The sequence below is a fragment of the Silurus aristotelis genome (genome assembly GCF_946808225.1).
Source record: "Silurus aristotelis genome assembly, chromosome: 7".
NCBI lineage: Eukaryota > Metazoa > Chordata > Actinopteri > Siluriformes > Siluridae > Silurus > Silurus aristotelis.
In genome coordinates, this window is record NC_139580.1 from 254,063 (window position 1) to 276,760 (window position 22,698).

The 22,698-nt window shown below is 46.6% G+C and overlaps 2 protein-coding genes and 2 long non-coding RNA genes across 4 annotated transcripts in view; 1 reads left to right on the forward strand and 3 right to left on the reverse strand.

Annotated features, from left to right (window-relative positions):
* Nucleotides 1-16,786, reverse strand: part of LOC310728884 (uncharacterized protein) — an 82,625-nt gene extending 65,839 nt beyond the window's left edge. Inside the window, exon 1 of the mRNA XM_083546748.1 lies at nucleotides 15,525-16,786. Coding sequence (XP_083402874.1) covers nucleotides 15,525-16,247 — 723 coding nt within the window. The 5' untranslated portion in view covers nucleotides 16,248-16,786. The remainder of the gene's footprint in view (nucleotides 1-15,524) is intronic.
* On the reverse strand, nucleotides 942-5,203 carry LOC310728806. Its single transcript, XR_014534349.1, has 2 exons — nucleotides 5,076-5,203; nucleotides 942-1,052 (listed from the first exon to the last, which is right to left on the reverse strand). It is a non-coding gene; the product is annotated as an uncharacterized lncRNA (long non-coding RNA).
* Nucleotides 1,620-4,750, reverse strand: LOC310729222 (uncharacterized protein; the record flags this gene model as incomplete). Its single annotated transcript, XM_083547271.1, has 4 exons — nucleotides 1,620-1,637; nucleotides 1,999-2,486; nucleotides 4,020-4,586; nucleotides 4,747-4,750. The coding sequence occupies 4 exons, from the start codon at nucleotides 4,748-4,750 to the stop codon at nucleotides 1,620-1,622; spliced, it is 1,077 nt and encodes a 358-aa protein (XP_083403397.1).
* Nucleotides 16,787-19,051: 2,265 nt separating the features above from the next.
* Nucleotides 19,052-21,319, forward strand: LOC310728899. The gene is made up of 2 exons (XR_014534375.1): nucleotides 19,052-19,545; nucleotides 20,924-21,319. It is a non-coding gene; the product is annotated as an uncharacterized lncRNA (long non-coding RNA).
* The last annotated feature ends 1,379 nt before the right edge of the window (nucleotides 21,320-22,698 follow it).

Below are 22,698 nucleotides of genomic sequence, written 5' to 3' on the forward strand. Positions count from 1 at the left end.
TGGTGCTTCAACACCCAGTGAATCATCAACACCCTTCAATGCTGCATCGACTCCTGAAGGTTCTACTACAGTTATTATAACAAGTCCATCATCTCCTGGTGGTTCAACACCCAGTGATTCATCAACACCATCCAATGCTGCCTCGACTGCTGAAGGTTCTACGTCACTGCTTATCACATCTCCATCATCTCCTGGTGCTTCAACACCCAGTGAATCACCAACACCTTCCAATGCTGCATCGACTCCTGGAGGTTCTACGCCAGTGGTAATCACAACTCCATTATCCCCTGGTGCTTCAACACTCGGTGAATCATCAACACCATCCAATGCTGCATCGACTCCTGCAGGTTCTACTACAGTTATTATCACAACACCTTCATCTCCTGGTGATTCAACACCCAGTGAATCATCAACACCTTCCAATGCTGCATCAACTCCTGAAGGTTCTACCTCAGTCGTTATAGCAACAACATTATCTCCTGGTGCTTCAACACCCAGTGAATCATCAACACCCTTCAATGCTGCATCGACTCCTGAAGGTTCTACTACAGTTATTATCACAAGTCCATCATCTCCTGGTGGTTCAACACCCAGTGATTCATCAACACCATCCAATGCTGCCTCGACTGCTGAAGGTTCTACGTCACTGCTTATCACATCTCCATCATCTCCTGGTGCTTCAACACCCAGTGAATCACCAACACCTTCCAATGCTGCATCGACTCCTGGAGGTTCTACGCCAGTGGTAATCACAACTCCATTATCCCCTGGTGCTTCAACACTCGGTGAATCATCAACACCATCCAATGCTGCATCGACTCCTGCAGGTTCTACTACAGTTATTATCACAACACCTTCATCTCCTGGTGATTCAACACCCAGTGAATCATCAACACCTTTCAATACTGCATCGACTTCTGAAGGTTATACACCAGTGGGTATCTCAACTCCATCATCTCCTGGTGCTTCAACACCCAGTGAATCATCAACACCATCAAATGCTGCATCGACTCCTGAAGGTTCTACGTCAGTGTTTATAACAACTCCTTTATCTCCTGGTGCTTCAACACCGAGTGAAGCATCACCACCATCCAATGCTGCATCGACTCCTGAAGGTTCTACTACAGTTACTATCACACCTCTATCATCTCCTGGTGCTTCAACACCCAGTGAATCATCAACACCTTTCAATGCTGCATCGACTCCTGAAGGTTCAACTTCAGTCGTTATAGCAACAACAATATCTCCTGGTGCTTCAACATCCAGTGAAGCATCAACACCATCCAATGCTGCATCAAGTCCTGAAGCTTCTACTTCAGTGGTTATCACAACTCCATCATCTCCTGGTGCTTCAACACCCAGTGAATCATCAACACCCTTCAATGCTGCAACGACTCCTGAAGGTTCTACTATAGTTATTATCACATCTCCATCATCTCCTGGTGCTTCAACACTCGGTGAATCATCAACACCATCCAATGCTGCATCAACTCCTGAAGGTTCTACTTCAGTGGTTATTACATCTCCATCATCTCCTGGTGCTTCAACACCAAGTGAATCATCAACACCTTCCAATGCTGCATCCACTCCTGAAGGTTCTACCTCAGTCGTTATAGCAACTACGTTATCTCCTGGTGCTTTAACACACAGTGAATCATCAACACCATCAAATGCTGCATCGACTCCTGAAGGTTCTACTACAGTTGTTATCACATCTCCATTATCTCCTGGTGCTTCAACACCCAGTGAATCATCTACACCGTCTAATGCTGCATCGACAACTGAAGGTTCTACTACAGTTATTATCACAATTCCATCATCTCCTTGTGCTTCAACACCCAGTGAATCATCAACACCTTCCAATGCTGCATCGACTCCTGAAGGTTCTACTTCAGTGGTTATCACATCATCATCTCCTGGTGCTTCAACACCAAGTGAATCATCAACAACTTCCAATGCTGCATCGACACCCGAAGGATCTACTTCAGTGCTATTTACATCTCCATCATCCCCTGGTGCTCCAACACCCAGTGACCTATCAACCCCTTCCAATGCTGCATCGACTCCTGAAGGTTCTACCTCAGTCGTTATAGCAACTACATTATCTCCTGGTGCTTCAACACTTAGTGAATTATCAACACCATCCAATGCTGCATCGACTCCTGAAGGGTCTACTACAATTATTATCACACCTTCATCATCTCCTGGTGCTTCAACACCCAGTGAATCATCAACACCTTCCAATGCTGCATCGACTCCTGAAGGTTCTACTACAGTTATTATCACATCTCCATCATATCTTGGTGCTTCAACACCCAGTGAATCATCAACACCATCCAATGCTGCATCGACTCCTGAAGTTTCTACTACAATTATTATCACACCATCATCTCCTGGTGCTTCAACACCAAGTGAATCATCAACACCTTCCAATGCTGCATCGACTCCTGAAGGTTCTACCTCAGTCGTTATAGCAACTACATTATCTCCTGGTGCTTCAACACTCAGTGAATCATCAACACCATCCAATGCTGCATCGACTCCTGAAGGGTCTACTACAATTATTATCACACCTTCATCATCTCCTAGTGCTTCGACACCAAGTGAATCATCAACACCTTCCAATGCTGCATCGACACCCGAAGGTTCTACTTCAATGGTAATTACATCCCCATCATCCCCTGGTGCTTCAACACCCAGTGAATCATCAACACTGTCTAATGCTGCATCGATTCCTGAAGGTTCTACCTCAGTGGTTATTACATCTTCATCATCTCCTGGTGCTTCAACACCCAGTGAAGCATCAACACCATCCAATGCTGCATCGACTCCTGAAGGTTCTACTACAATTATTATCACACCTTCATCATCTCCTAGTGCTTCAACACCCAGTGAATCATCAACACCTTCCAATGCGGCATCGACTCCGGAAGGTTCTACTACAGTTATTATCACACCTCCATCATCTCCTGGTGCTCCAACACCCAGTGACTCATCAACACCTTCCAATGCTGCATCGACTCCTGAAGGTTCTACCTCAGTCGTTATAGCAACTACATTATCTCCTGGTGCTTCAACACTCAGTGAATCATCAACACCATCCAATGCTGCATCGACTCCTGAAGGGTCTACTACAATTATTATCACACCTTCATCATCTCCTGGTGCTTCAACACCCAGTGAATCATCAACACCTTCCAATTCTGCATTGACTCCTGAAGGTTCTACTACAGTTATTATTACACCTTCATCATCTCCTGGTGCTCCAACACCCAGTGACTCATCAACACCTTCCAATGCTGCATCGACTCCTGAAGGTTCTACCTCAGTCGTTATAGCAACTACATTATCTCCTGGTGCTTCAACACTCAGTGAATCATCAACACCATCCAATGCTGCATCGACTCCTGAAGGGTCTACTACAATTATCACACCTTCATCATCTCCTAGTGCTTCAACACCAAGTGAATCATCAACACCTTCCAATACTGCATCGACACCCGAAGGTTCTCCTTCAGTGGTAATTACATCCCCATCATCCCCTGGTGCTTCAACACCCAGTGAATCATCAACACCGTCTAATGCTGCATCGATTCCTGAAGGTTCTACCTCAGTGGTTATTACATCTCCATCATCTCCTGGTGCTTCAACACCCAGTGAAGCATCAACACCATCCAATGCTGCATCGACTCCTGAAGGTTCTACTACAATTATTATCACACCTTCATTATCTCCTGGTGCTTCAACACCCAGTGAATCATCAACACCTTCCAATGCTGCATCAACTCCTGAAGGTTCTACTACAATTATTATTACACCTTCATCATCTCCTGGTGCTTCAACACCCAGTGAATCATCAACACCATCCAATGCTGCATCGACTCCTGAAGGTTCTACTACAATTATTATCACACCTCCATCATCTCCTGGTGCTTCAACACCCAGTGAATCATCAACACCTTCCAATGCGGCATCCACTCCTGAAGGTTCTACTACAGTTATTATCACATCTCCATCACCTCCTGGTGCTTCAACACCCAGCGAATCATCAACACCTTTCAATACTGCATCGACTGCTGAAGGTCCTACGTCAGTGGTTATCACAACTCCATCATCTCCTGGTGCTTCAACACCCAGTGTATCATCAACACCATCCAATGCTGCATCGACACCCGAAGGTTCTACTTCAGTGGTAATTACATCCCCATCATCCCCTGGTGCTTCAACACCCAGTGAAGCATCAACACCATCCAATGCTGCATCAACTCCTGAAGGTTCTACTACAGTTATTATCACATCTCCATCACCTTCTGGTGCTTCAACACCTAGTGAATCATCAACACCTTCGAATGCTGCATCAACTCCTGAAGGTTCTGCTACAGTTATTATCACACCTCCATCATCTCCTGGTGCTCCAACACCCAGTGACTCATCAACACCTTCCAATGCTGCATCGACTCCTGAAGGTTCTACCTCAGTAGTTATGGCAACTACATTATCTCCTGGTGCTTCAACACCCAGTGAATCATCAACACCTTTCAATGCTGCATCGACTCCTGAAGGTCCTACTACAGTTATTATCACATCTCAATCACCTCCTGGTGCTTCAACACCTAGTGAATCATCAACACCTTCGAATGCTGCATCAACTCCTGAAGGTTCTACTACAATTATTATCACACCTTCATCATCTCCTGGTGCTTCAACACCCAGTGAATCATCAACACCATCCAATGCTGCATCGACTCATGAAGGTTCTACTACAATTATTATCACACCTTCATCATCTCCTGGTGCTTCAACACCCAGTGAATCATCAACACCATCCAATGCTGCATCGACTACTGAAGGTTCTACTACAGTTATTATTACATCTCCATCATCTCCTGCTGCTTCAATACCCAGTGAATCATCAACACCATCCAATGCTGCATCGACTCCTGAAGGTTCTACTACAAATATTATCACACCTTCATCATCTCCTGGTGCTTCAACACCCAGTGAATCATCAACACCTTCCAATGCGGCATCCACTCCTGAAGGTTCTACTACAGTTATTATCACATCTCTATCACCTCCTGGTGCTTCAACACCCAGCGAATCATCAACACCTTTCAATACTGCATCGACTCCTGAAGGTTCTACCTCAGTCATTATAACAACTACATTATCTTCTGGTGCTTCAACACCCAGTGAATCATCAACATCTTCCAATGCTCCATTGACTTCTGAAGGTTCCACTTCAGTGGTTATCACATCTCCATCATCTACTGCTGCTTTAACACCCAGTGAATCATCAACACCGTCCAATGCTGCATCGACTCCTGAAGGTTCTACCTCAGTGGTTATTACATCATCATCTCCTGGTGCTTCAACACCCAGTGAATCATCAACACCCTCCAATGCTGCATCGACTCCTGAAGGTTCTTCTTTAGTGCTTACCACAACTCCATCATCTCCTGGTACTTCAACACTCAGTGAATCATCAACACCTTCACATACTCAGTCGACCCCTCAAGGTTCTACTTTTGGATCTACCACTGAAGAAGTAACAAGTACATCTTCAACCACCACAAGTATACTTACTAAATCTACTATCCATCAGTCCACACCAGGAACAGGGTGTAATGGCAAGAGCACTTCTGCTCATGTTCACGACACTGACATTCTAGAATTAGCTTTTACTCTCTCTGAACAGTTTTGGGGATTTCCAAATTTTCATCAATGAAAATACCAATTTACAAACCAATCATCAGTCAAATCTTAGTCAGGATCCACAGTGATCACATCTACAACCACTATTGCTTCTTTCCACTGCAGAATCTACACCAGTACTTACTCCATACTGCCTGTTTTAAAACCTTCCACCTCTTTCCAATCTAACATCCAACATAAACAGGGTCCATCATCTGAATATTTTTCCTAAAGCCTAAACAACATATAGCCATTGATGATTTGAATCAAATATCCTTTAAAACCAACATTTATGCCAGGATCAGCAACCAGCAATCTGCCAACCTCCTTACAGGAATACTGTATGTGCCTCTGCTTCTGCTGCTCTGGAATAAACTTCTCACTCAGGTCTCCTCTGCTCATCTCCACTACACTGCTAGTGATGCTGCAACAACCAATCAAATACAACCGCTCTCCAAAATCTACGTCTAAACCTAAGGCTAAAAACCACTCTTTCTGCAACAAGTTTCAGCAGCTTTGACATTTCTACCACTGTAGCTACAGTTGTTTTTTCTGGCTTCTCCTGATTAAAATGGCTTTTCAGAGTCTCTCTAGATGAGCTGCTTGTATTAGCAAAATATAAAGCGTCAAAGTAGAATACAGCGTGCTTTCATATTTAATAAAAATAATGCAACAATCCTTCTTGTTTACCTTTTATTTTATGATAAATTATCATGTTTAATATTAATATGAAACGTTTGTGTTCATGTAAAATAAAACATTAAAGAATGCAATGCTGCATCGACTCCTTAAGGTTCTACTTTAATGGTTGTCACAACTCCATTATCTCCTGGTGCTTCAACACCCACTAAATCTTTAATGCCTTCACATACTAAGTCGACCCCTCAAGGTTCTACTTTTGGATCTACCACTGGAGAAGTAACAAGTACATCTTCAACCACCACAAGTATACTTACTAAATCTACTATCCATCAGTCCACACCAGGAACAGGGTGTAATGGCAAGAGCACTTCTGCTTATGTTCACGACACTGACAGTCTAGAATTAGCTTTAACTCTCTCTGAACAGTTTTGGGGATTTCCAAATTTTTATCACTGAAATTACCAATTTACAAACCAATCATCAGTCAAAACTTAGTCAGGATCCACAGTGATCACATCTACAACCACTATTGCTTCTTTCCACTGCAGAATCTACACCAGTACTAACTCCATACTGCCTGTTTTAAACCTTCCACCTCTTCCCAATCTAACATCCAACATAAACAGGGTCCATCATCTGAATATTGTTCCTAAAGCCTAAACAACATATAGCCATTGATGATTTGAATCAAATATCCTTTAAAACGGGGTCCCTTACGGGGGAAATATCAAGGTCCGTGACGTGGGGCCACCTTCCCGTGGGCTCACCACCTGCAGGAGGGACCGTAAGGGACGGTGCTGTGAGGATTGGGCAGCAGTCGAAGGCGGGGGCCTGCTTAGACTGCTGCCCCCACGACCCGAATTACGGATAAGCGGGAGAAAATGAATGAATGAATGAATGAATCTTTTAAAACCAACATTCATGCCTGGATCAGCAACCAGCAATCTGCCAACCTCCTCACAGGAATACTGTATGTGCCTCTGCTTCTGCTGCTCTGGAATAAACTTCTCACTCAGGTCTCCTCTGCTCATCTCCACTACACTGCTAGTGATGCTGCAACAACCAATCAAACACAACCGCTCTCCAAAATCTACGTCTAAACCTAAGGCTAAAAACCACTTTTTCTGCAACAAGTTTCAGCAGCTTTGACATTTCTACCACTGTAGCTACAGTTGTTTTTTCTGGCTTCTCCTGATTAAAATGGCTTTTCAAATTCTCTGCAGATGAGCTGCTTGTATTAGCAAAATATAAAGCGTTAAAGTAGAATACTGTCAGGGATTCACCCTGCCACGCCCCCCTCTGTAGCTGTCAGGGATTCACCCTGCCACGCCCCCGTCTGTAGCTGTCAGAGATTCACCCTGCCACGCCCCCCTCGATAGCAGTCACGCTGCTTCCCAAGATTACCGACAGCTGTGGCTCATGAAAGATCAGACTACATAAACTCACGTTCTTGAGTCACAGGCTGTCGGTCGTTGTATTGTCATGCAGGTAAATCGCGTGGCTGCTCAAACGCCGGGATTCACTGCTGGCTATTTCTCCAAACTCCATTTCCTTATTGAAGTACTCATTGCCGAAAGCTTTACTTGCATTGGGATTAGGCGTTTGACATTCGCGCTCATAGTGGATACTTCGTTACGAGCGGATGTCTGGGTTTGCTTTTGTTTTCATTGGTGTATGAGTGTTTTGTTTTTTGCACCGCAATAAAGAACATGATTGGACTTTATCTGCTTCCGCGTCTGCAGCCTGACAGAACGACCGACCTATACCGAACGCGGATTCGCTATTCCGCGATTCCGACCGCGACGGATCGGCAGCTGAACCCGGCTTCGGATTTCCTCCGGAAGCTCAGTGCCGCTCCTCGCGGATCAGATCCACAGAAGCCGGATCATGAGAGCGCGGCTGCGCCACGCCCCTCAGAGAGCGCGAGGGGATTACCGGCTCGTTACTCGGGGAAAAAAGACGAATTAGGCGGATTTCTGCAAGGCATCGGCGAGTATGTGGCTGTTAACATTTCCCGGTTTCCTTCCGAACGAGCCAAGATTGCCCTCTGTATTTCCCTCCTGTCTGGTGAAGTTCTTGCCAAAGCCAGCTCACTATGGAGCGCCAAAGGGGGCAAATTCGGCTCACTCGCGGAATTCAGCGGGCTGCTTCTGGGGAAGTTGGGGATAGAGGTGGTGGATCTCCACTACAGTTCCCTTGAGGAGGAAGGTGCTCCATTCCAAGGTTCTCAAGAGCACGTGGCTCCGTGCCGGATTTCCCATGAGCCTGCAGCTCAGCCCCAATGTTTTAATGAAAGGGCTGCTTCATCTCAGGGTCTCTACCAGCGTGCTGCTGTGTTCCGGGGTTCTCGTGGACGCACCACACGATCTCCGAGCGTCGGCAAGCACACCATGCCGTCACAGAGCTTCTACAGGCGTGCCGCTCTGTTCCGAGGTTCCCGTGGGCGTGCCACGCCGCCACAGTGTCTCCAGGAGCGTGCTTTCCCGCCACAGAGTCTTCACGAGAGCGCCGCGCCGCCACAGAGTCTTCACGAGAGCGCCGCGCCGCCACAGAGTCTTCACGAGAGCGCCGCGCCTCCACAGAGTCTTCACGAGAGCGCCGCGCCGCCACAGAGTCTTCACGAGAGCGCCGCGCCGCCACAGAGTCTTCACGAGAGCGCCGCGCCGCCACAGAGTCTTCACGAGAGCGCCGCGCCGCCACAGAGTCCTCACGAGAGCGCCGCGCCGCCACCTCCGGTCACAGAAGGCGAAGTGACTCCTCCGAGTCCCTCTCCAGACGACGCCACATCCCAGAGCCCCTTCCAAGGCGACATGCCCACGAAAAGCTCGGCTCCGCCTCAATATCTCCAAGAGAGCTCCGCCCAGCTCCAGGTCCCTCCAGAGAGCTCCGCCCAGCTCCAGGTCCCTCCAGAGAGCTCCGCCCAGCTCCAGGTCCCTCCAGAGAGCTCCGCCCAGCTCCAGGTCCCTCCAGAGAGCTCCGCCCAGCTCCTGGCTCCTCCAGAGGGCACGACTCCGCTCCAGGCTCCTCCCGAGAGCTCGTCTCCGCCTCTGAGCGACCCCACGAGCTCGTCTCCGCTTCAGTGTCCCAAAGAGAGCTCCACTGATGTCGTGGACCTCCAGGCGAGCCCTTCTCCGCTCGTGGATCTCCAGGCAGGCTTCACCTCATTTCCAGGCTGCTCAGTGGGCTCCGATCTGCTCCTAAGGGTCCCAAGGAGCGCCCCTACGCCCAGGGGTTTCCTTGTGCACTCAACCCGGCTCCAGGACTGCAAAAGGGAAGTTGAACCGCTGCCCCCGGGTTCCACCGACGGCGACGGCTCACCCCACAGTCCCGCAGAAGGCGACGGCTCGTCTCCAGCGCCCGCAGAAGGCGACGGCTCGTCTCCAGCGCCCGCAGAAGGCGACGGCTCGCCCCCGGGCTCCGCAGAAGGCGACGGCTCGCCCCCGGGCTCCGCAGAAGGCGACGGCTCGCCCCCGGGCTCCGCAGAAGGCGACGGCTCGCCCCCGGGCTCCACAGAAGGCGACGTCTCGCCCCCGGGTGCTCTTCAGGGAGAAGGATCGCATCCAGGCTCCACGCAGGGCGACGTCTCGCCCCCAGGTCCTCTTCAGGACGACGGATCGCCCACAGGATCCCCGCATGGTGACGTCGGTCCTCCAGGTCCCTCTGACGGCGACGTCGGTCCTCCAGGTCCCTCTGACGGCGACGTCGGTCCTCCAGGTCCCTCTGACGGCGACGTCGGTCCTCCAGGTCCCTCAGAGGGTGGTACGACGTTCCTGGTCTCCGCCCGGGACGTCCTCCACTCCCCGGTCATTGTCATGGTTGGCGTCCAGTTCCGGTTCCCCGCCATGGAGATCGCTCCGGCTTCAATCCCCGCCAGGGGCTTTACTCAGCCTCCCGTCAGCACCGAGGGCGTGGCTCCGTTCCGGATCCTCCTGCAAGGTGTTGTTCCATGCCGGCTCTCCGCAGAGGATGCTTACCAGGCCTCCGTTGCTCCCAGGCGTCTAAGGAGGCCTTCCTCGGAGTGCCCTGGCCCGCCTGGCATAGGTGGGTTTTGGGGCGTCAGGTGTCGCCCCTGGAGGGGGGGGTACTGTCAGGGATTCACCCTGCCACGCCCCCCTCTGTAGCTGTCAGGGATTCACCCTGCCACGCCCCCGTCTGTAGCTGTCAGAGATTCACCCTGCCACGCCCCCCTCGATAGCAGTCACGCTGCTTCCCAAGATTACCGACAGCTGTGGCTCATGAAAGATCAGACTACATAAACTCACGTTCTTGAGTCACAGGCTGTCGGTCGTTGTATTGTCATGCAGGTAAATCGCGTGGCTGCTCAAACACCGGGATTCACCGCTGGCTATTTCTCCGAACTCCATTTCCTTATTGAAGTACTCATTGCCGAAAGCTTTACTTGCATTGGGATTAGGCGTTTGACATTCGCGCTCATAGTGGATACTTCGTTACGAGCGGATGTCTGGGTTTGCTTTTGTTTTCATTGGTGTATGAGTGTTTTGTTTTTTGCACCGCAATAAAGAACATGATTGGACTTTATCTGCTTCCGCGTCTGCAGCCTGACAAATACACTGTATGTAACCCCTCTTTAGAGTGTTTACTGAGGGTAAAAATAAAGACACGCAGGTTGCATAAATACAGCTTATCTGGTCACAAAATGGGACAGTTCAGCTGGAACTGACAAGAGAATGGCTGATGCAACTTACGCTTTATTCTTTTCTCACATTACCTATAGGTGTCACTAATTCCCCTCTTCTCAGGTATAATATGTAGACAAATGAATTACACACACAATATGTATATAATGAACTATTTCACAGCTAGAAAAATAGTTTTGGCACAATTCAAAATAAATCCCTTTTCTTTCTGTTACATTTTCCCCCACTGACTGTGTCAAAACATAACAACCACGAAATCAACAAAGAAACATAAATCCCACAGAGACAAAATCCCAGAATTGCCATTCTTAGCACAATGCTGTTGATCAGAAAAAACTGTTCATCCAAAGACCTGATAAGAAAAAAGTGCTGTGCATATATCACTTCTCCTTAATCAAGAAGGCAAATAAAGTGCCTTCTACACTTCATCTCTGCAACTCATACCTATATGCACTCCAAAATTGACATAACACCCTAAACTGTGCATTCTAATGTTTCAAACCAAGAACGGAAAAAGACAATTTGCCATGCTCCTGTTGTCCAGTGTTGAGCAGGGTCTACCGGTTTATAGAAGAAATAAGGCAACCATCCACCGTGCAGACATTGACCTGACCAGGACATTCCTAATTAACTGAATGGTCCCAAAGAGTATTTCCAGGAATCACACCAGGCGGTGGCTCATTTGCAGCCACAGAGAAATCATGGGCATTACATGACTTATCCATATGGGGACCACTATCATCCACAGACCCAGAAACTTCAGGGCTTTCACTCATAGACACCGAATTGTCAAAAGCCAACTAGCCATCATCGGAAACATCATCACCCACAGAAAACACACTCTGATTATCAGTAGCCCCTACAACATCACATAGAGGGAGAAAATTCACACAAAGAAGTAGATTTCTGTGCACTACCTTGAGCTGACCTGATACAGGGTGTTTTATCTTGTAAATGTGAGTCCTGGGATCACGGTCGACCACACCCTCCCACTTATCTGAAAGTTTGCGTTTGCCACCCTCGCTCATATTGGCTAACAGAACTCTGTCACCGACTTGTTCACGCCCTTATGTCTGCGGTTGTACATCCTGGCCTGGTAAGACTGTTCTCTGCCAGTATTAACCTCAGCAACAGCAAGAGCCTCCTTCAAGTCTCTGTCCAGAGATACAACATACTTGGGAAGAGAGTCATTTAAATCAACTCTCAATACACTCTTGAAAATCACATCAACTGGCAGTCTTGGCCTATGAAGCCATTAAATAAAATGGAGAAAACCCTGTCATCTCATGTGCAGTACAATTGTACAGAAAGGTCAGTGTGTGAAGCATCTGGGGCCAATCATGCTTTGGTTTTGGCTTTAAGGCCCTGATCATATTACCCAGTGTCCGATTGATCCTTTCAACAGCGCCATTACCCATTGGGTGGTATGGGGTTGTCTGTGACTTTTTTATCCCACAAAAGTCGAACAAGTGTCTGATGAGCTCGCTACAAAAATTTGCACCCTGGTCAGAGTGGATACGTTCTGGGAAGCCATAATAACAGAAATAGTTATCCCAAAGCTTCTTCGCCACCGATTTAGCAGACTGATCTGAACAACAAAAAGCATGTGCAAGCTTCGTGAAATGGTCAATAACCACCAAGACATCAACAGACCTATTCTGAGAGTCCTTGGTTGACCAAAAATCAATACAAACTAACTCAAGCGGAGCAGACGTCTTAATACTCTCCAGTAAAGCCCGACCTTCTGGTACTGGTGCCTTTGCAAGCACACAACGACCACAAACTTTCACATACTCACGGACATCTCGTTCGATCCCAATCCAGTAAAAACGCTGACGAGACAGGTGAAGGGTGCTATACTGACCTTGGTGTCCAGCCTCATCATGACAACCCCTCAAAACTTCGGTTTTGAGAGAAAAAGTTACCACATATTGGAATCTTTTGGTGACAGTAAAGGGTCTTTTGAAACACGATACAAGACACCATTGGTCAAAGACAGCCTATCCCACTGCTTTAAGAGTTTCAATGCAGCACTGGGTTCACCTGCACACTCACGTCTCGAGGGCCTACGTTTAAGGTCAACATAGTGAATCACCCTCTTTAAATGCTCATCATCAAGCTGTCTGTCTCTCAGTTCTTGGTGAGAGTATGAAGGAAGAGAATCAAACCCAACGTCAGTGATATGTTGGATGAATCCAGACAGGGGAGTAGCCCACACTTTTGCTCCCTCATCCCAGTGAACATGGTTAGAAAAGACAACAGCCACTTCTGCACTTGAAAAACTACCACATACATCCACACCCAAATCCTTCCGAACACAGGCACCCGCCGAAACCGCAACACTGTCAGCTACTCACTGACTGGCATTTGACAACCGGAAAGCATCCTGCACAGCAGCACAAGTATGGTTCTCAGACTCCGCTACTAACTCGACATAGGGTTCCCTAACAATGCGGTAGCTAACGCGACCATCAACAAAAGGTTGCCTACTCAAAGTGTCCGCTATTGTGTTCTTTGGCCCAGGAACATATTTAATGTCGAATTCAAAGGTGGCGAGTTTAGCCACCCACCTTTGTACACAGGCATCAAGCCTCGGTTTGGTCAAGATGTGCGTCAAGGGGTTATTATCTGTCCAAGCTGTGAACCAGTGCTCTTTAAGCCAATGGCTAAATTTATCACATACAGCCCACTTAAGCGCAAGGAACTCAAGGAGATGTGCTGGATATCTGGCTTGTGCTCAGGAAAGTGATTTACTCGCAAACGCTCTCAAGTCAAGAGTCAAGTCAAGAAGCTTTTATTGTCATTTCAACCATATATAGCTGATGCAGTACACAGTAAAAATAAAACAACGTTCCTCCAGAACGCAGGTGCTACATAAAACAGCATAAAACAACAATCACAGAACAGAAAAGACACAGGGCCAAGAACTAAGTAGATCCTTGCCACATAAAGTGCATTGGTGCAAACAAAGACAACACAGGACAGTGCAGGACAATACACAATACACAAAACACAAAATAGCTCCGCCCGTAAACCTGTCGTAACAAAATAAGGTGCACAGTAGCAGAAAACTGTAAACAATATTGTGCAATTTAAACAAATAGCAGCAACCAAGATAAAGTGAATAGTGGCAAAAATATCTGGACAGAATATTGTGCAGAAGAACAATAGCAGCAATCCCGGAAGATGTGCAAAAAAACGGCATGTAAACATTTTTGTGGTAATGATTAGTGTGAGTGGTACTTAAACATTGTTGTGCGAAGTTTATGATGTGTGTTGAGTCCGGTTTGTACAGATCAGTCACACAGTTGTGTGTATGTGTGTGTGTGTGTGTGTGTGAGAGAGAGAGTTCAGTTCATCAGAGTCTGATGGCTTGAGGAAAGAAACTATTGCACAGTCTGGATATGGCAGCCCGAATGCTTCAGAATTGCTTCCCTGATAGTAGGAGGGTGAAAAGTGTGTGTGACGGGTGTGTGAGGTCATCCACAATGCTGTTTGCTTTGCGGATGCAGCGTGTGGTGTAAATGTCCATGATAGGGGGGAGAAAGACCCCGATGATCTTCTCAGCTGTCCTCACTATCCTCTGAAGGGTCTTGCAATCCGAGGCGGTGCAATTCCCAAACCAGGCAGTGATGCAGCTGCTCTCAATGGTCCCTCTGTAGAATGTGGTCAGGATGGGGGGAGGGAGGTGGGCTTTCCTCAGCCTTCTCAGAAAGTAAAGACGCTGCTGGGCTTTCTTGGTGATGGAGCTGGTGTTGAGTGACCAGGTAAGGTTATCTGCCAAATGAACACCAAGGAATTTGGTGCTCTTGACGATCTCCACTGAGGATCCATCTATGATCAGTGGAGAATGGTCGCTCTGTGTTTTCCTGAAGTCAACAACCATCTCTTTAGTTTTGTCAACGTTCAGAGACAGGTTGTTGGCTCCACACCAGGCTGTTAACTGTTGCACCTCCTTTCTGTATGCTGACTCGTCGTTCTTGCTGATTATACCCACCACGGTCGTGTCATCTGCGAACTTGATGATGTGATTCGAGCTGTGCGTCGTTACACAGTCGTGAGTCAGCAGAGTAAACAGCAGTGGACTAAGCACACAGCCCTGAGGGGCTCCAGTGCTCAGTGTGGTGTTGCTGGAGATGCTGTTTCCGATCCGGACTGACTGAGGTATCCCAGTCAGGAAGTCCAGGATCCAGTTACAGAGGGAGGTGTTCAGGCCCAGTAGGCTCAACTTCTCAATCAGGTACTGAGGGACAATTGTGTTAAATGCTGAGCTGAAGTCTATGAACAGCATCCTTACATACGAGTCCTTGTTTTCTAGGTTTCCTTGTTTTCTATTGTGTTCTTTGGCCCAGGAACATATTTAATGTCGAATTCAAAGGTGGCGAGTTTAGCCACCCACCTTTGTACACAGGCATCAAGCCTCGGTTTGGTCAAGATGTGCGTCAAGGGGTTATTATCTGTCCAAGCTGTGAACCAGTGCTCTTTAAGCCAATGGCTAAATTCGGCCGTTGAGCGGTTTGGACAATACACGAACTGCATTGAGTCCAGTGCGGGTGGAAGCTGGGTCTTGATGTGCCTCATGACGAGCCTCTCGAAGCACTTCATCATGATGGGTGTGAGTGCAACAGGACGATAGTCATTGAGGCATGACACAGTAGACTTCTTCGGCATGGGAATGATGGTCGTTGTCTTGAGGCACATGGGAACAGTGGCGCTGCTCAGGGAGATGTTGAAGATATCGGTGAGGACATCCGCTAGCTGTTGTGCACATTCCCTTTGCACTCTGCCAGGAATGTTGTCTGGTCCAGCAGACTTCTGTGGGTTAACTCTGCATAGAGTTTTCCTCACTTCAGCTGTGGTTAGACAGAGCACCTGGTCACTGGGAGGAGGGATGGTCTTCCTCGCCACCATGTTGTTCTGCACCTCGAACCAGGCATAGAAGTTGTTCAGCGCATCTGGGAGGGAGGCGTCACGGTCACAAGCAGGTGACGTTATCTTGTAATTCGTGATCGCCTGGATGCCCTGCCACATGCGCCGGGTGTCTCCACTGTCCTGGAAGTGGCCGTGGATTCTCTTGGCGTGTGCGCGCTTCGCCTTTCTGATGGCACGGGACAGTTTGGCCCTTGCTGTTTTTAAGGCCGCCTTGTCCCCTGCTCTGAAGGCAGAGTCTCTTGTTTTTAGCAGCGCACGCACCTTGGCGGTCATCCACGGCTTCTGGTTGAAGCGTGTAGTGATAGTTTTGGAGATGGTCATGTCATCAATGCACTTGCCGATGAAGCTGGTCACTGTTAACGTGTACTCCTCCAAGTTGATGAAATCGACCACTGGTTGCAGCTTCCCTGAACATGTCCCAGTCAGTGCATTTAAAACAGTCCTGGAAAGCAGACATGGATCCTGCTGGCCAGGTTCTTACTTGTTTTCGAGCTGGTCTTGAACGCCTGCTGAGTGGTCTGTATGCTGGGATCAGCATAACAGATATGTTGTCTGAGTACCCGAGGTGGGTGCGGGCTTCGCCCGGTATGCGGCCCAGATGTGCGTGTAAACAACATCCAGCGTGTTTTCTCCTCTGGTTGCAAAGTCCACATTTTGATGAAATTTGGGAAGCACAGTACTGAGATTTGCATGATTAAAATCTACAATATATAAGAATCGACAATAAACAATCCGTCAGGGTGTGTGTTTTGAAGTTCGCTAATGGTCCCGTGGAGTACACTGAGCGCTTCCTTAGCATTAGCGCTAGGTGGTATGTACACTCCGAGCATAATAGCAATGGTCAATTCCTGGGGTTAAAAAAAAGGGTCTACATCTCACAACAATAAACTGACGAGGACAAGGACAAGGACAGAGTTCTTACACCATTCCGTGTTCATGTAAACACACAGACCGCCGCTGTGAGTTTTACCGCACAGAGCTGCATTTCTGTCGGCACGAAACGCGGCTAGCCCGTCCAGCTAAATGGCGGCGTCCGGAACTCTGTCGCTCAGCCAAGTCTCAGTAAACACAAAAACGCAGCAGTGTCTGTATTCATGCCGAGTAGCTTGTTGAAGTCTGATGTAGTCTAATTTATTGTCCAGGGAGCAGACATTTGCCAGCAGAAGAGATGGTAGAGCAGGCCGGCTAGGGTTATCTTTTAGCCTAGCATTAGCACCCGCTCGCTTTCCGCGCTTCCGCTTCCGTTCCCTTGCGCAGCGCTTTCAAATTTGCCTCCTCAGTCCATCCACCGCAGGCGACGGCAAGGTCTGGAGGCTTGATTTTTGGAGCACGCCGAGGTCGCATAGCTTCTGCCGCAGGTCATCATTTATTGTGTTGTTTGGGTTATTTCTGAGTCTTTTGGGAGTCCTGAGGGTTTTGCAGTTGTACCGGTTGCTCCAATGTCCATGTGTTGCGTAAGGCGGGCTACAAACTGAAAGTAGCACTATTTTGGGTCCGCTACTGCCGTGCTGCCATCTTGGAGCCGCACCCAACCCTTCCGATAAAGCATCAGTAGCTAGGATAAAGGGCCTGGAAAATCAGGGTGTGCGAGGACTACATTAGAAAGCAGAGCTGTCTTTAAAGCAGACAAAGCCGCCTCACAGGCTGGAGTCCAATCATCAGGAGTAAGTTTCCTGAATGATGTAGCACCTTTGCAACCCCTACCTCTATCTTTCTTCACACCACTAGTTAAAGCGAAGAGTGGGTGTGCAAGGGATAAACAATTCTCAATGAAACGTTGGTACCACACGACAAGATCAAGAAAAGACTGAATTTTCTTAACTGATGGGGTAACACCATCAGGGCACATCATATCTGCAAAAGTAATCTTAGCAATCGACTTCAACCTTCCCAGGATCAGTGGCGACACCATCCTCCGAAATCAAATGACCAGGAAACTTCACAGACCGCCTTAAGAACTAACATTTCTTTGGTAACAATTTCAAATTGTGTTTTTTCAACATTCCAAAAACCATTTCAAGCCTTTGCAATGCAATGTTTTCGTCAGGTGCAAAGACCATTGTCATCCAGGTAGCACAACAATGACAAGAAATTCTGGCCACCAAATATCCTAGTTATCATTCGCATGAAACTAGCAGGTGAGTTACAAAAGCCTTGCGAAAGATAATTATATTTGTGCAACCCTATTGGTGTAGTGAAAGCAGTGTACTTCTTGTCGTCTTAATGTAATGGGATATTGTAAATATCCTTTGCGCATCTTTTATAGAACGTGCGTTAAGCCAACGGAAGTCTGTACATATCCGCAAATCGGCTTTTTTTTTTAACACAGTACCAAAGGAGATGCATATTCGCTAACCGACTTACGAATTATACCTCGCTCCTATATCTCATTCAAAGCAACATGCAACTTCTGGTACTGTGAAGAGGGAACTTGTCTAAAGTGTAAACGAAACGGTCTCTCATCAAACAGACGTATTCTATGTACAAAACTGCTGACTTTACCGCAATCAAGAGAATGTCATGAAAAAATTTACTCATATTCAAGAACTAGATCACAGAGCTTCGTCTTCCAGGATCCAGAAACTTCACAAGGCTCAAGATCAATGATCTCTAAGCCACATTGCCTGAGCCTGCTACGTTAATCTTTAGACACGTCCGTCTTAACCACTGACTGCTGAACAGTCGACCAAAGCGAAAACCCACTCTCTGTTTCACCCACATCCTCCAACGCAATGCAAGGATAAACGTCGGCCACTTTAGAGTCCCGCCTAAGCTTCACTGGTTTGTCGCTAGGATTGATCAGCTTAAGTGGTATACTGCCATCACCCCAAAGCTGAGTGACAACACGACCCACCAGAACTTTCCTAGTGGCAAAATAAAGTCTAAAGGGTTCCACCAAAACAGTACTGCCTAGTTGGCCACGAGATTTCACAGGCAATTTATCCAAAACCAGGTGTTTTTAAACAGGCGCAAGTGTTATTGCATGGTTAAGCTTTACTGTAATAAATAACTATTTCACAGCTAGAAAAATTGTTTTGGCACCATTCAAAATAAATCCCTTTTCTTTCTGTAACGTACTTTCATATTTAATAAAAAATAATGCAACAATCCTTCGTTTTTACATTTCATTTTATGATAAATTATCATGTTAAATATAAATATTTAACATGATAATATAACAGGACAATTCAGGGCTGAGGGCTCATTGTACTTGAGGCCTGGCCACCTCGTGGGCGCTGTTTAAGGGCGTTTTAATTTGGGACATTTGTGCCGTTTTTTTGCACATTTTTCTGGATTGCTGCTATTTGCTTTTTTGAACAACCCAACCACAGTATAAGTAAAATTATGTTTCTTCTTCTCGGTTGCCAAGGGAACGGAGCCCGGGTTCTATAGCCGGCACTTCATAGTTTCCAAAAACGGAAACTCCTATAGGGTTGCTCCTATATTGGATTTACATCAGCTGAACCGCTTACTTTTGGAAATGAGAACTTTCTCAAAGAGATGGTTTTTGATTGGTGATTGCATGAAGCAGCGATGTGGAAAATATTCTTGGGGAGGTGTAATGATGGCAACCTGGTAATCTACATGGAGATGGAAAATCTGAGCCTATTTTACATCTGTAAGTTACAATATATCTCCCTTTACAGTTTATATGATGTTATTCCTTTTACTCTTCATTTGTTTTTATTAGAGACATTTTTGAAAAATGTGTGTGTGTGTGTGTGTGTGTGTGTGTGTGTGTGTGTGTGTGTGTGTGTGTGTGTGTATTGTTGGGCACACTCCTGTCCATTCGGATGGCCGGACATCAATATGTATATCAATATCCAAACATGTAGAACAAAAGTCTTTAATGGTCAGCAGGTCATTTCTATGCAGACTGTATGAATAGAGTCTGAATGAACACCTGAGTTTAGCAGGTGTCGCTCACACAGGGGGAGGGAGAAAAGGATCAGACACAGTCTCAGATAAATGTTTGTAGGAATCTCATTTGTCATGAAAATCTTCATAAAATTTGAAATATAAACTCATGAGACATGTGGCTTTTAACCCAGTACTTTTATGGATTGCTCCAGAACTGATTTCATGTATTTATATTTTAAGAAAAAAGACAGTAAAGTCCAAAGTGTCTTTTTTCCAAATATATGTAAATTGTGTATGTAGCATACTTTTGTCAGGAACTGTTTACATCTACATTTAGGTAAGTCCTTTTCAGCTGAGTCCCAATATTTGGGCTGGGCGGGACAGGCCGGATGAATCTCATTTTTAATGATATCTTCATTCAATTTCAATTCATTAAATATAAGCATATGACATGTGGCTTTTAATCCATTACTTTTTTGGATGATTTTGTGAATTCAGGACTGATAACATATATGAAATTAAAATGTTCTTCTTCTTGTGGCTTCTCCCATTAGGGGGCGCCACAGTGGATCATCCGTCTCCATACCCCCCTGTCCTTTACATTTGCCTCTTTCAAACCAACTACCTGCATGTCTTCTCTCACCACATCCATAAACCTCCTCCTTGGTCTTCCTCTTTTCCTCCTTCCTGGTGTCTCCATCCTCAGCATTCTCCTACTGATATACCCCATGTCCCTCCTCTGCACATGTCCAAACCATCTCAATCTCACCTCCCTCACCTTGTCTTCAAAACGTCCTACATGCGCTGTCCCTCTAATAAACTAATTTCTATCTTCTTTCCAAAGATATAAGTGTATGTAGCCCACCTTTTTTGAGTAACTGTTAATATTTACATTTTGGTAGGACATATTTGGCTGTGAGTCCCAAAGCGCGGGGTGGGGGGGGGGGGGGGGGTGGAGATGCTAACAGATTAAATACGTATGTTTTTAGCGAGTTCTACACATAACACACATCACATCATAACCTTGTGCTCCAGAACATCTGATCACATCACATTATAAACTTGTGCTGTTAATATCATGAACAGCAGCTACGCTAATTCCTCACCACTGCTTCTCTTTCTCTCCCCATCCCGAGGCTTCCTGAGGTTGCTCCAGCTCCAGTCACGTCCCACATCATGAAGATTTTGGACTTTTAAAGAAGTACATCCCGAACCATCTAGAGACGTACCAGTGCCATTTGGATCCCACCTCATGTGGAGTTTGGACACTGGGCCTCTTTGAGTGTTTAAAGGCTCTGGCATGGAGAAGCTGGTGTTGGATCGGTGATGATCTCAGATGTTGAGCTATTTTATGATTTGCTCAGTAGCTCCTGGTTCCACAACATCAAATGACTGTAAAAGACTGTAGAAAGAACATCACTCAATCACACACTCCAGTGCTCCAGTTAGCACTCACTCTCCAGTGTTTTGTAGTATTTTGTTGTTTCCAGACTTCATTATCAGGGATAAACACACATAAATCACTTATATTACATTTTTCTTATATTAAATTTTTCTAAAACTCAACCCCAGCAAAACAGAACTGCTGGTCATCCCAGGTGATTCATCTCCAGGTCAAGATCCCCAAATAACACTTCATGACTCTCTGCTCTCCCCTTCAGCCACTGCTCGTAACCTCGGGGTAACTATGGACAATGAACTGTCTTTTTTCCCCACATGTCGCTAATGTTGTCGATTTCTTCTCTATAACATCCGAAGGATTTGACAATTTCTCTCCATACAGGCTGCCCAGGTTCTTGTTCAGTCTCTTGTCATTTTAAGACTGGACTACTGCAGCTCTCTGCTGGCAGGTCTTCCCCTGAACGCTATTCGTGCACTGCAAATGATCCAAAACGCAGCTGCACGACTTGTGTTCAATCAGTTTTCCCACACCACCCCACTGCTGCTCCTTCACTGGCTTCCAGTAGCTGCACGTATCAGAGTCAAAACACTGATGCTTGCCTACAAGGCCAAAAATGGACCAGCACCATCTTACCTCAGTGACCTCATCACATCTTGCACTGCACCACGCTGTCTGAGATCCTCCAGCACTGCTCCACTGGTACCACCTTCTCTCAGAATGAGAGGTAAGTACACTTCAAGGCTCTTCTCTGTTCTGGCACCGAGGTGGTGGAATGAACTTCCCCTAGATGTCCGTACAGCAGAGTCCCTGATTATCTTCAAGCGACGACTGAAAACCTACCTCTTCCTGAAATACCTAAATTAGCACTTTCCAAGTTTGTAGAATTCGAGTTATATTTATATTAAGTTTGTAATCTTGCATGCCAGTGTAGATTTATTAATTACTAGAGATTTAAAGCACTTTTGTACGTCGCTCTGGATAAGGGCTTCTGATAAATGCCGCAAATGTAAATGTTTTCTTGTTCTATAATTCTTTGTCTCAATATGGTGGATTCTGAGTCACTGGTTAACTAGTGCTGTTCTAAGACTATGACCTATACTACAAGAATTGAGAGCAGCACCTTTCTGAGTGTTGGATGGATACCCTAACAGGCCAGCCTTGCCCTCTAAATTGCTCCAATTATCTACAAAGCCCACATTGTTTTAAAGAATCATTCATACATCCAGCAGTTCAGTGACCGTGACCATAACCTGCTGTAAGTTACATCGCCACACGCTTCAGGATGGGGCCAGAGCTGTGCTGATGGTGCCCCTAAAGGTCTGGCTAATTTGACGTGCCTTAGAATAGAGTCTCCTAGGACCAGAGCTCTTTCAGGTTTCTCAGCGGGTGCTTTACAGACGACAGCAAAAATGTTGGACACCTGAAGCAGTGGCTCCCGTTGGCGAGCCTTAGCATTAGTGTATGCCACATAGTCGTCACCCATTCGCCCCGCTGCGAGGGCTGCGAGGG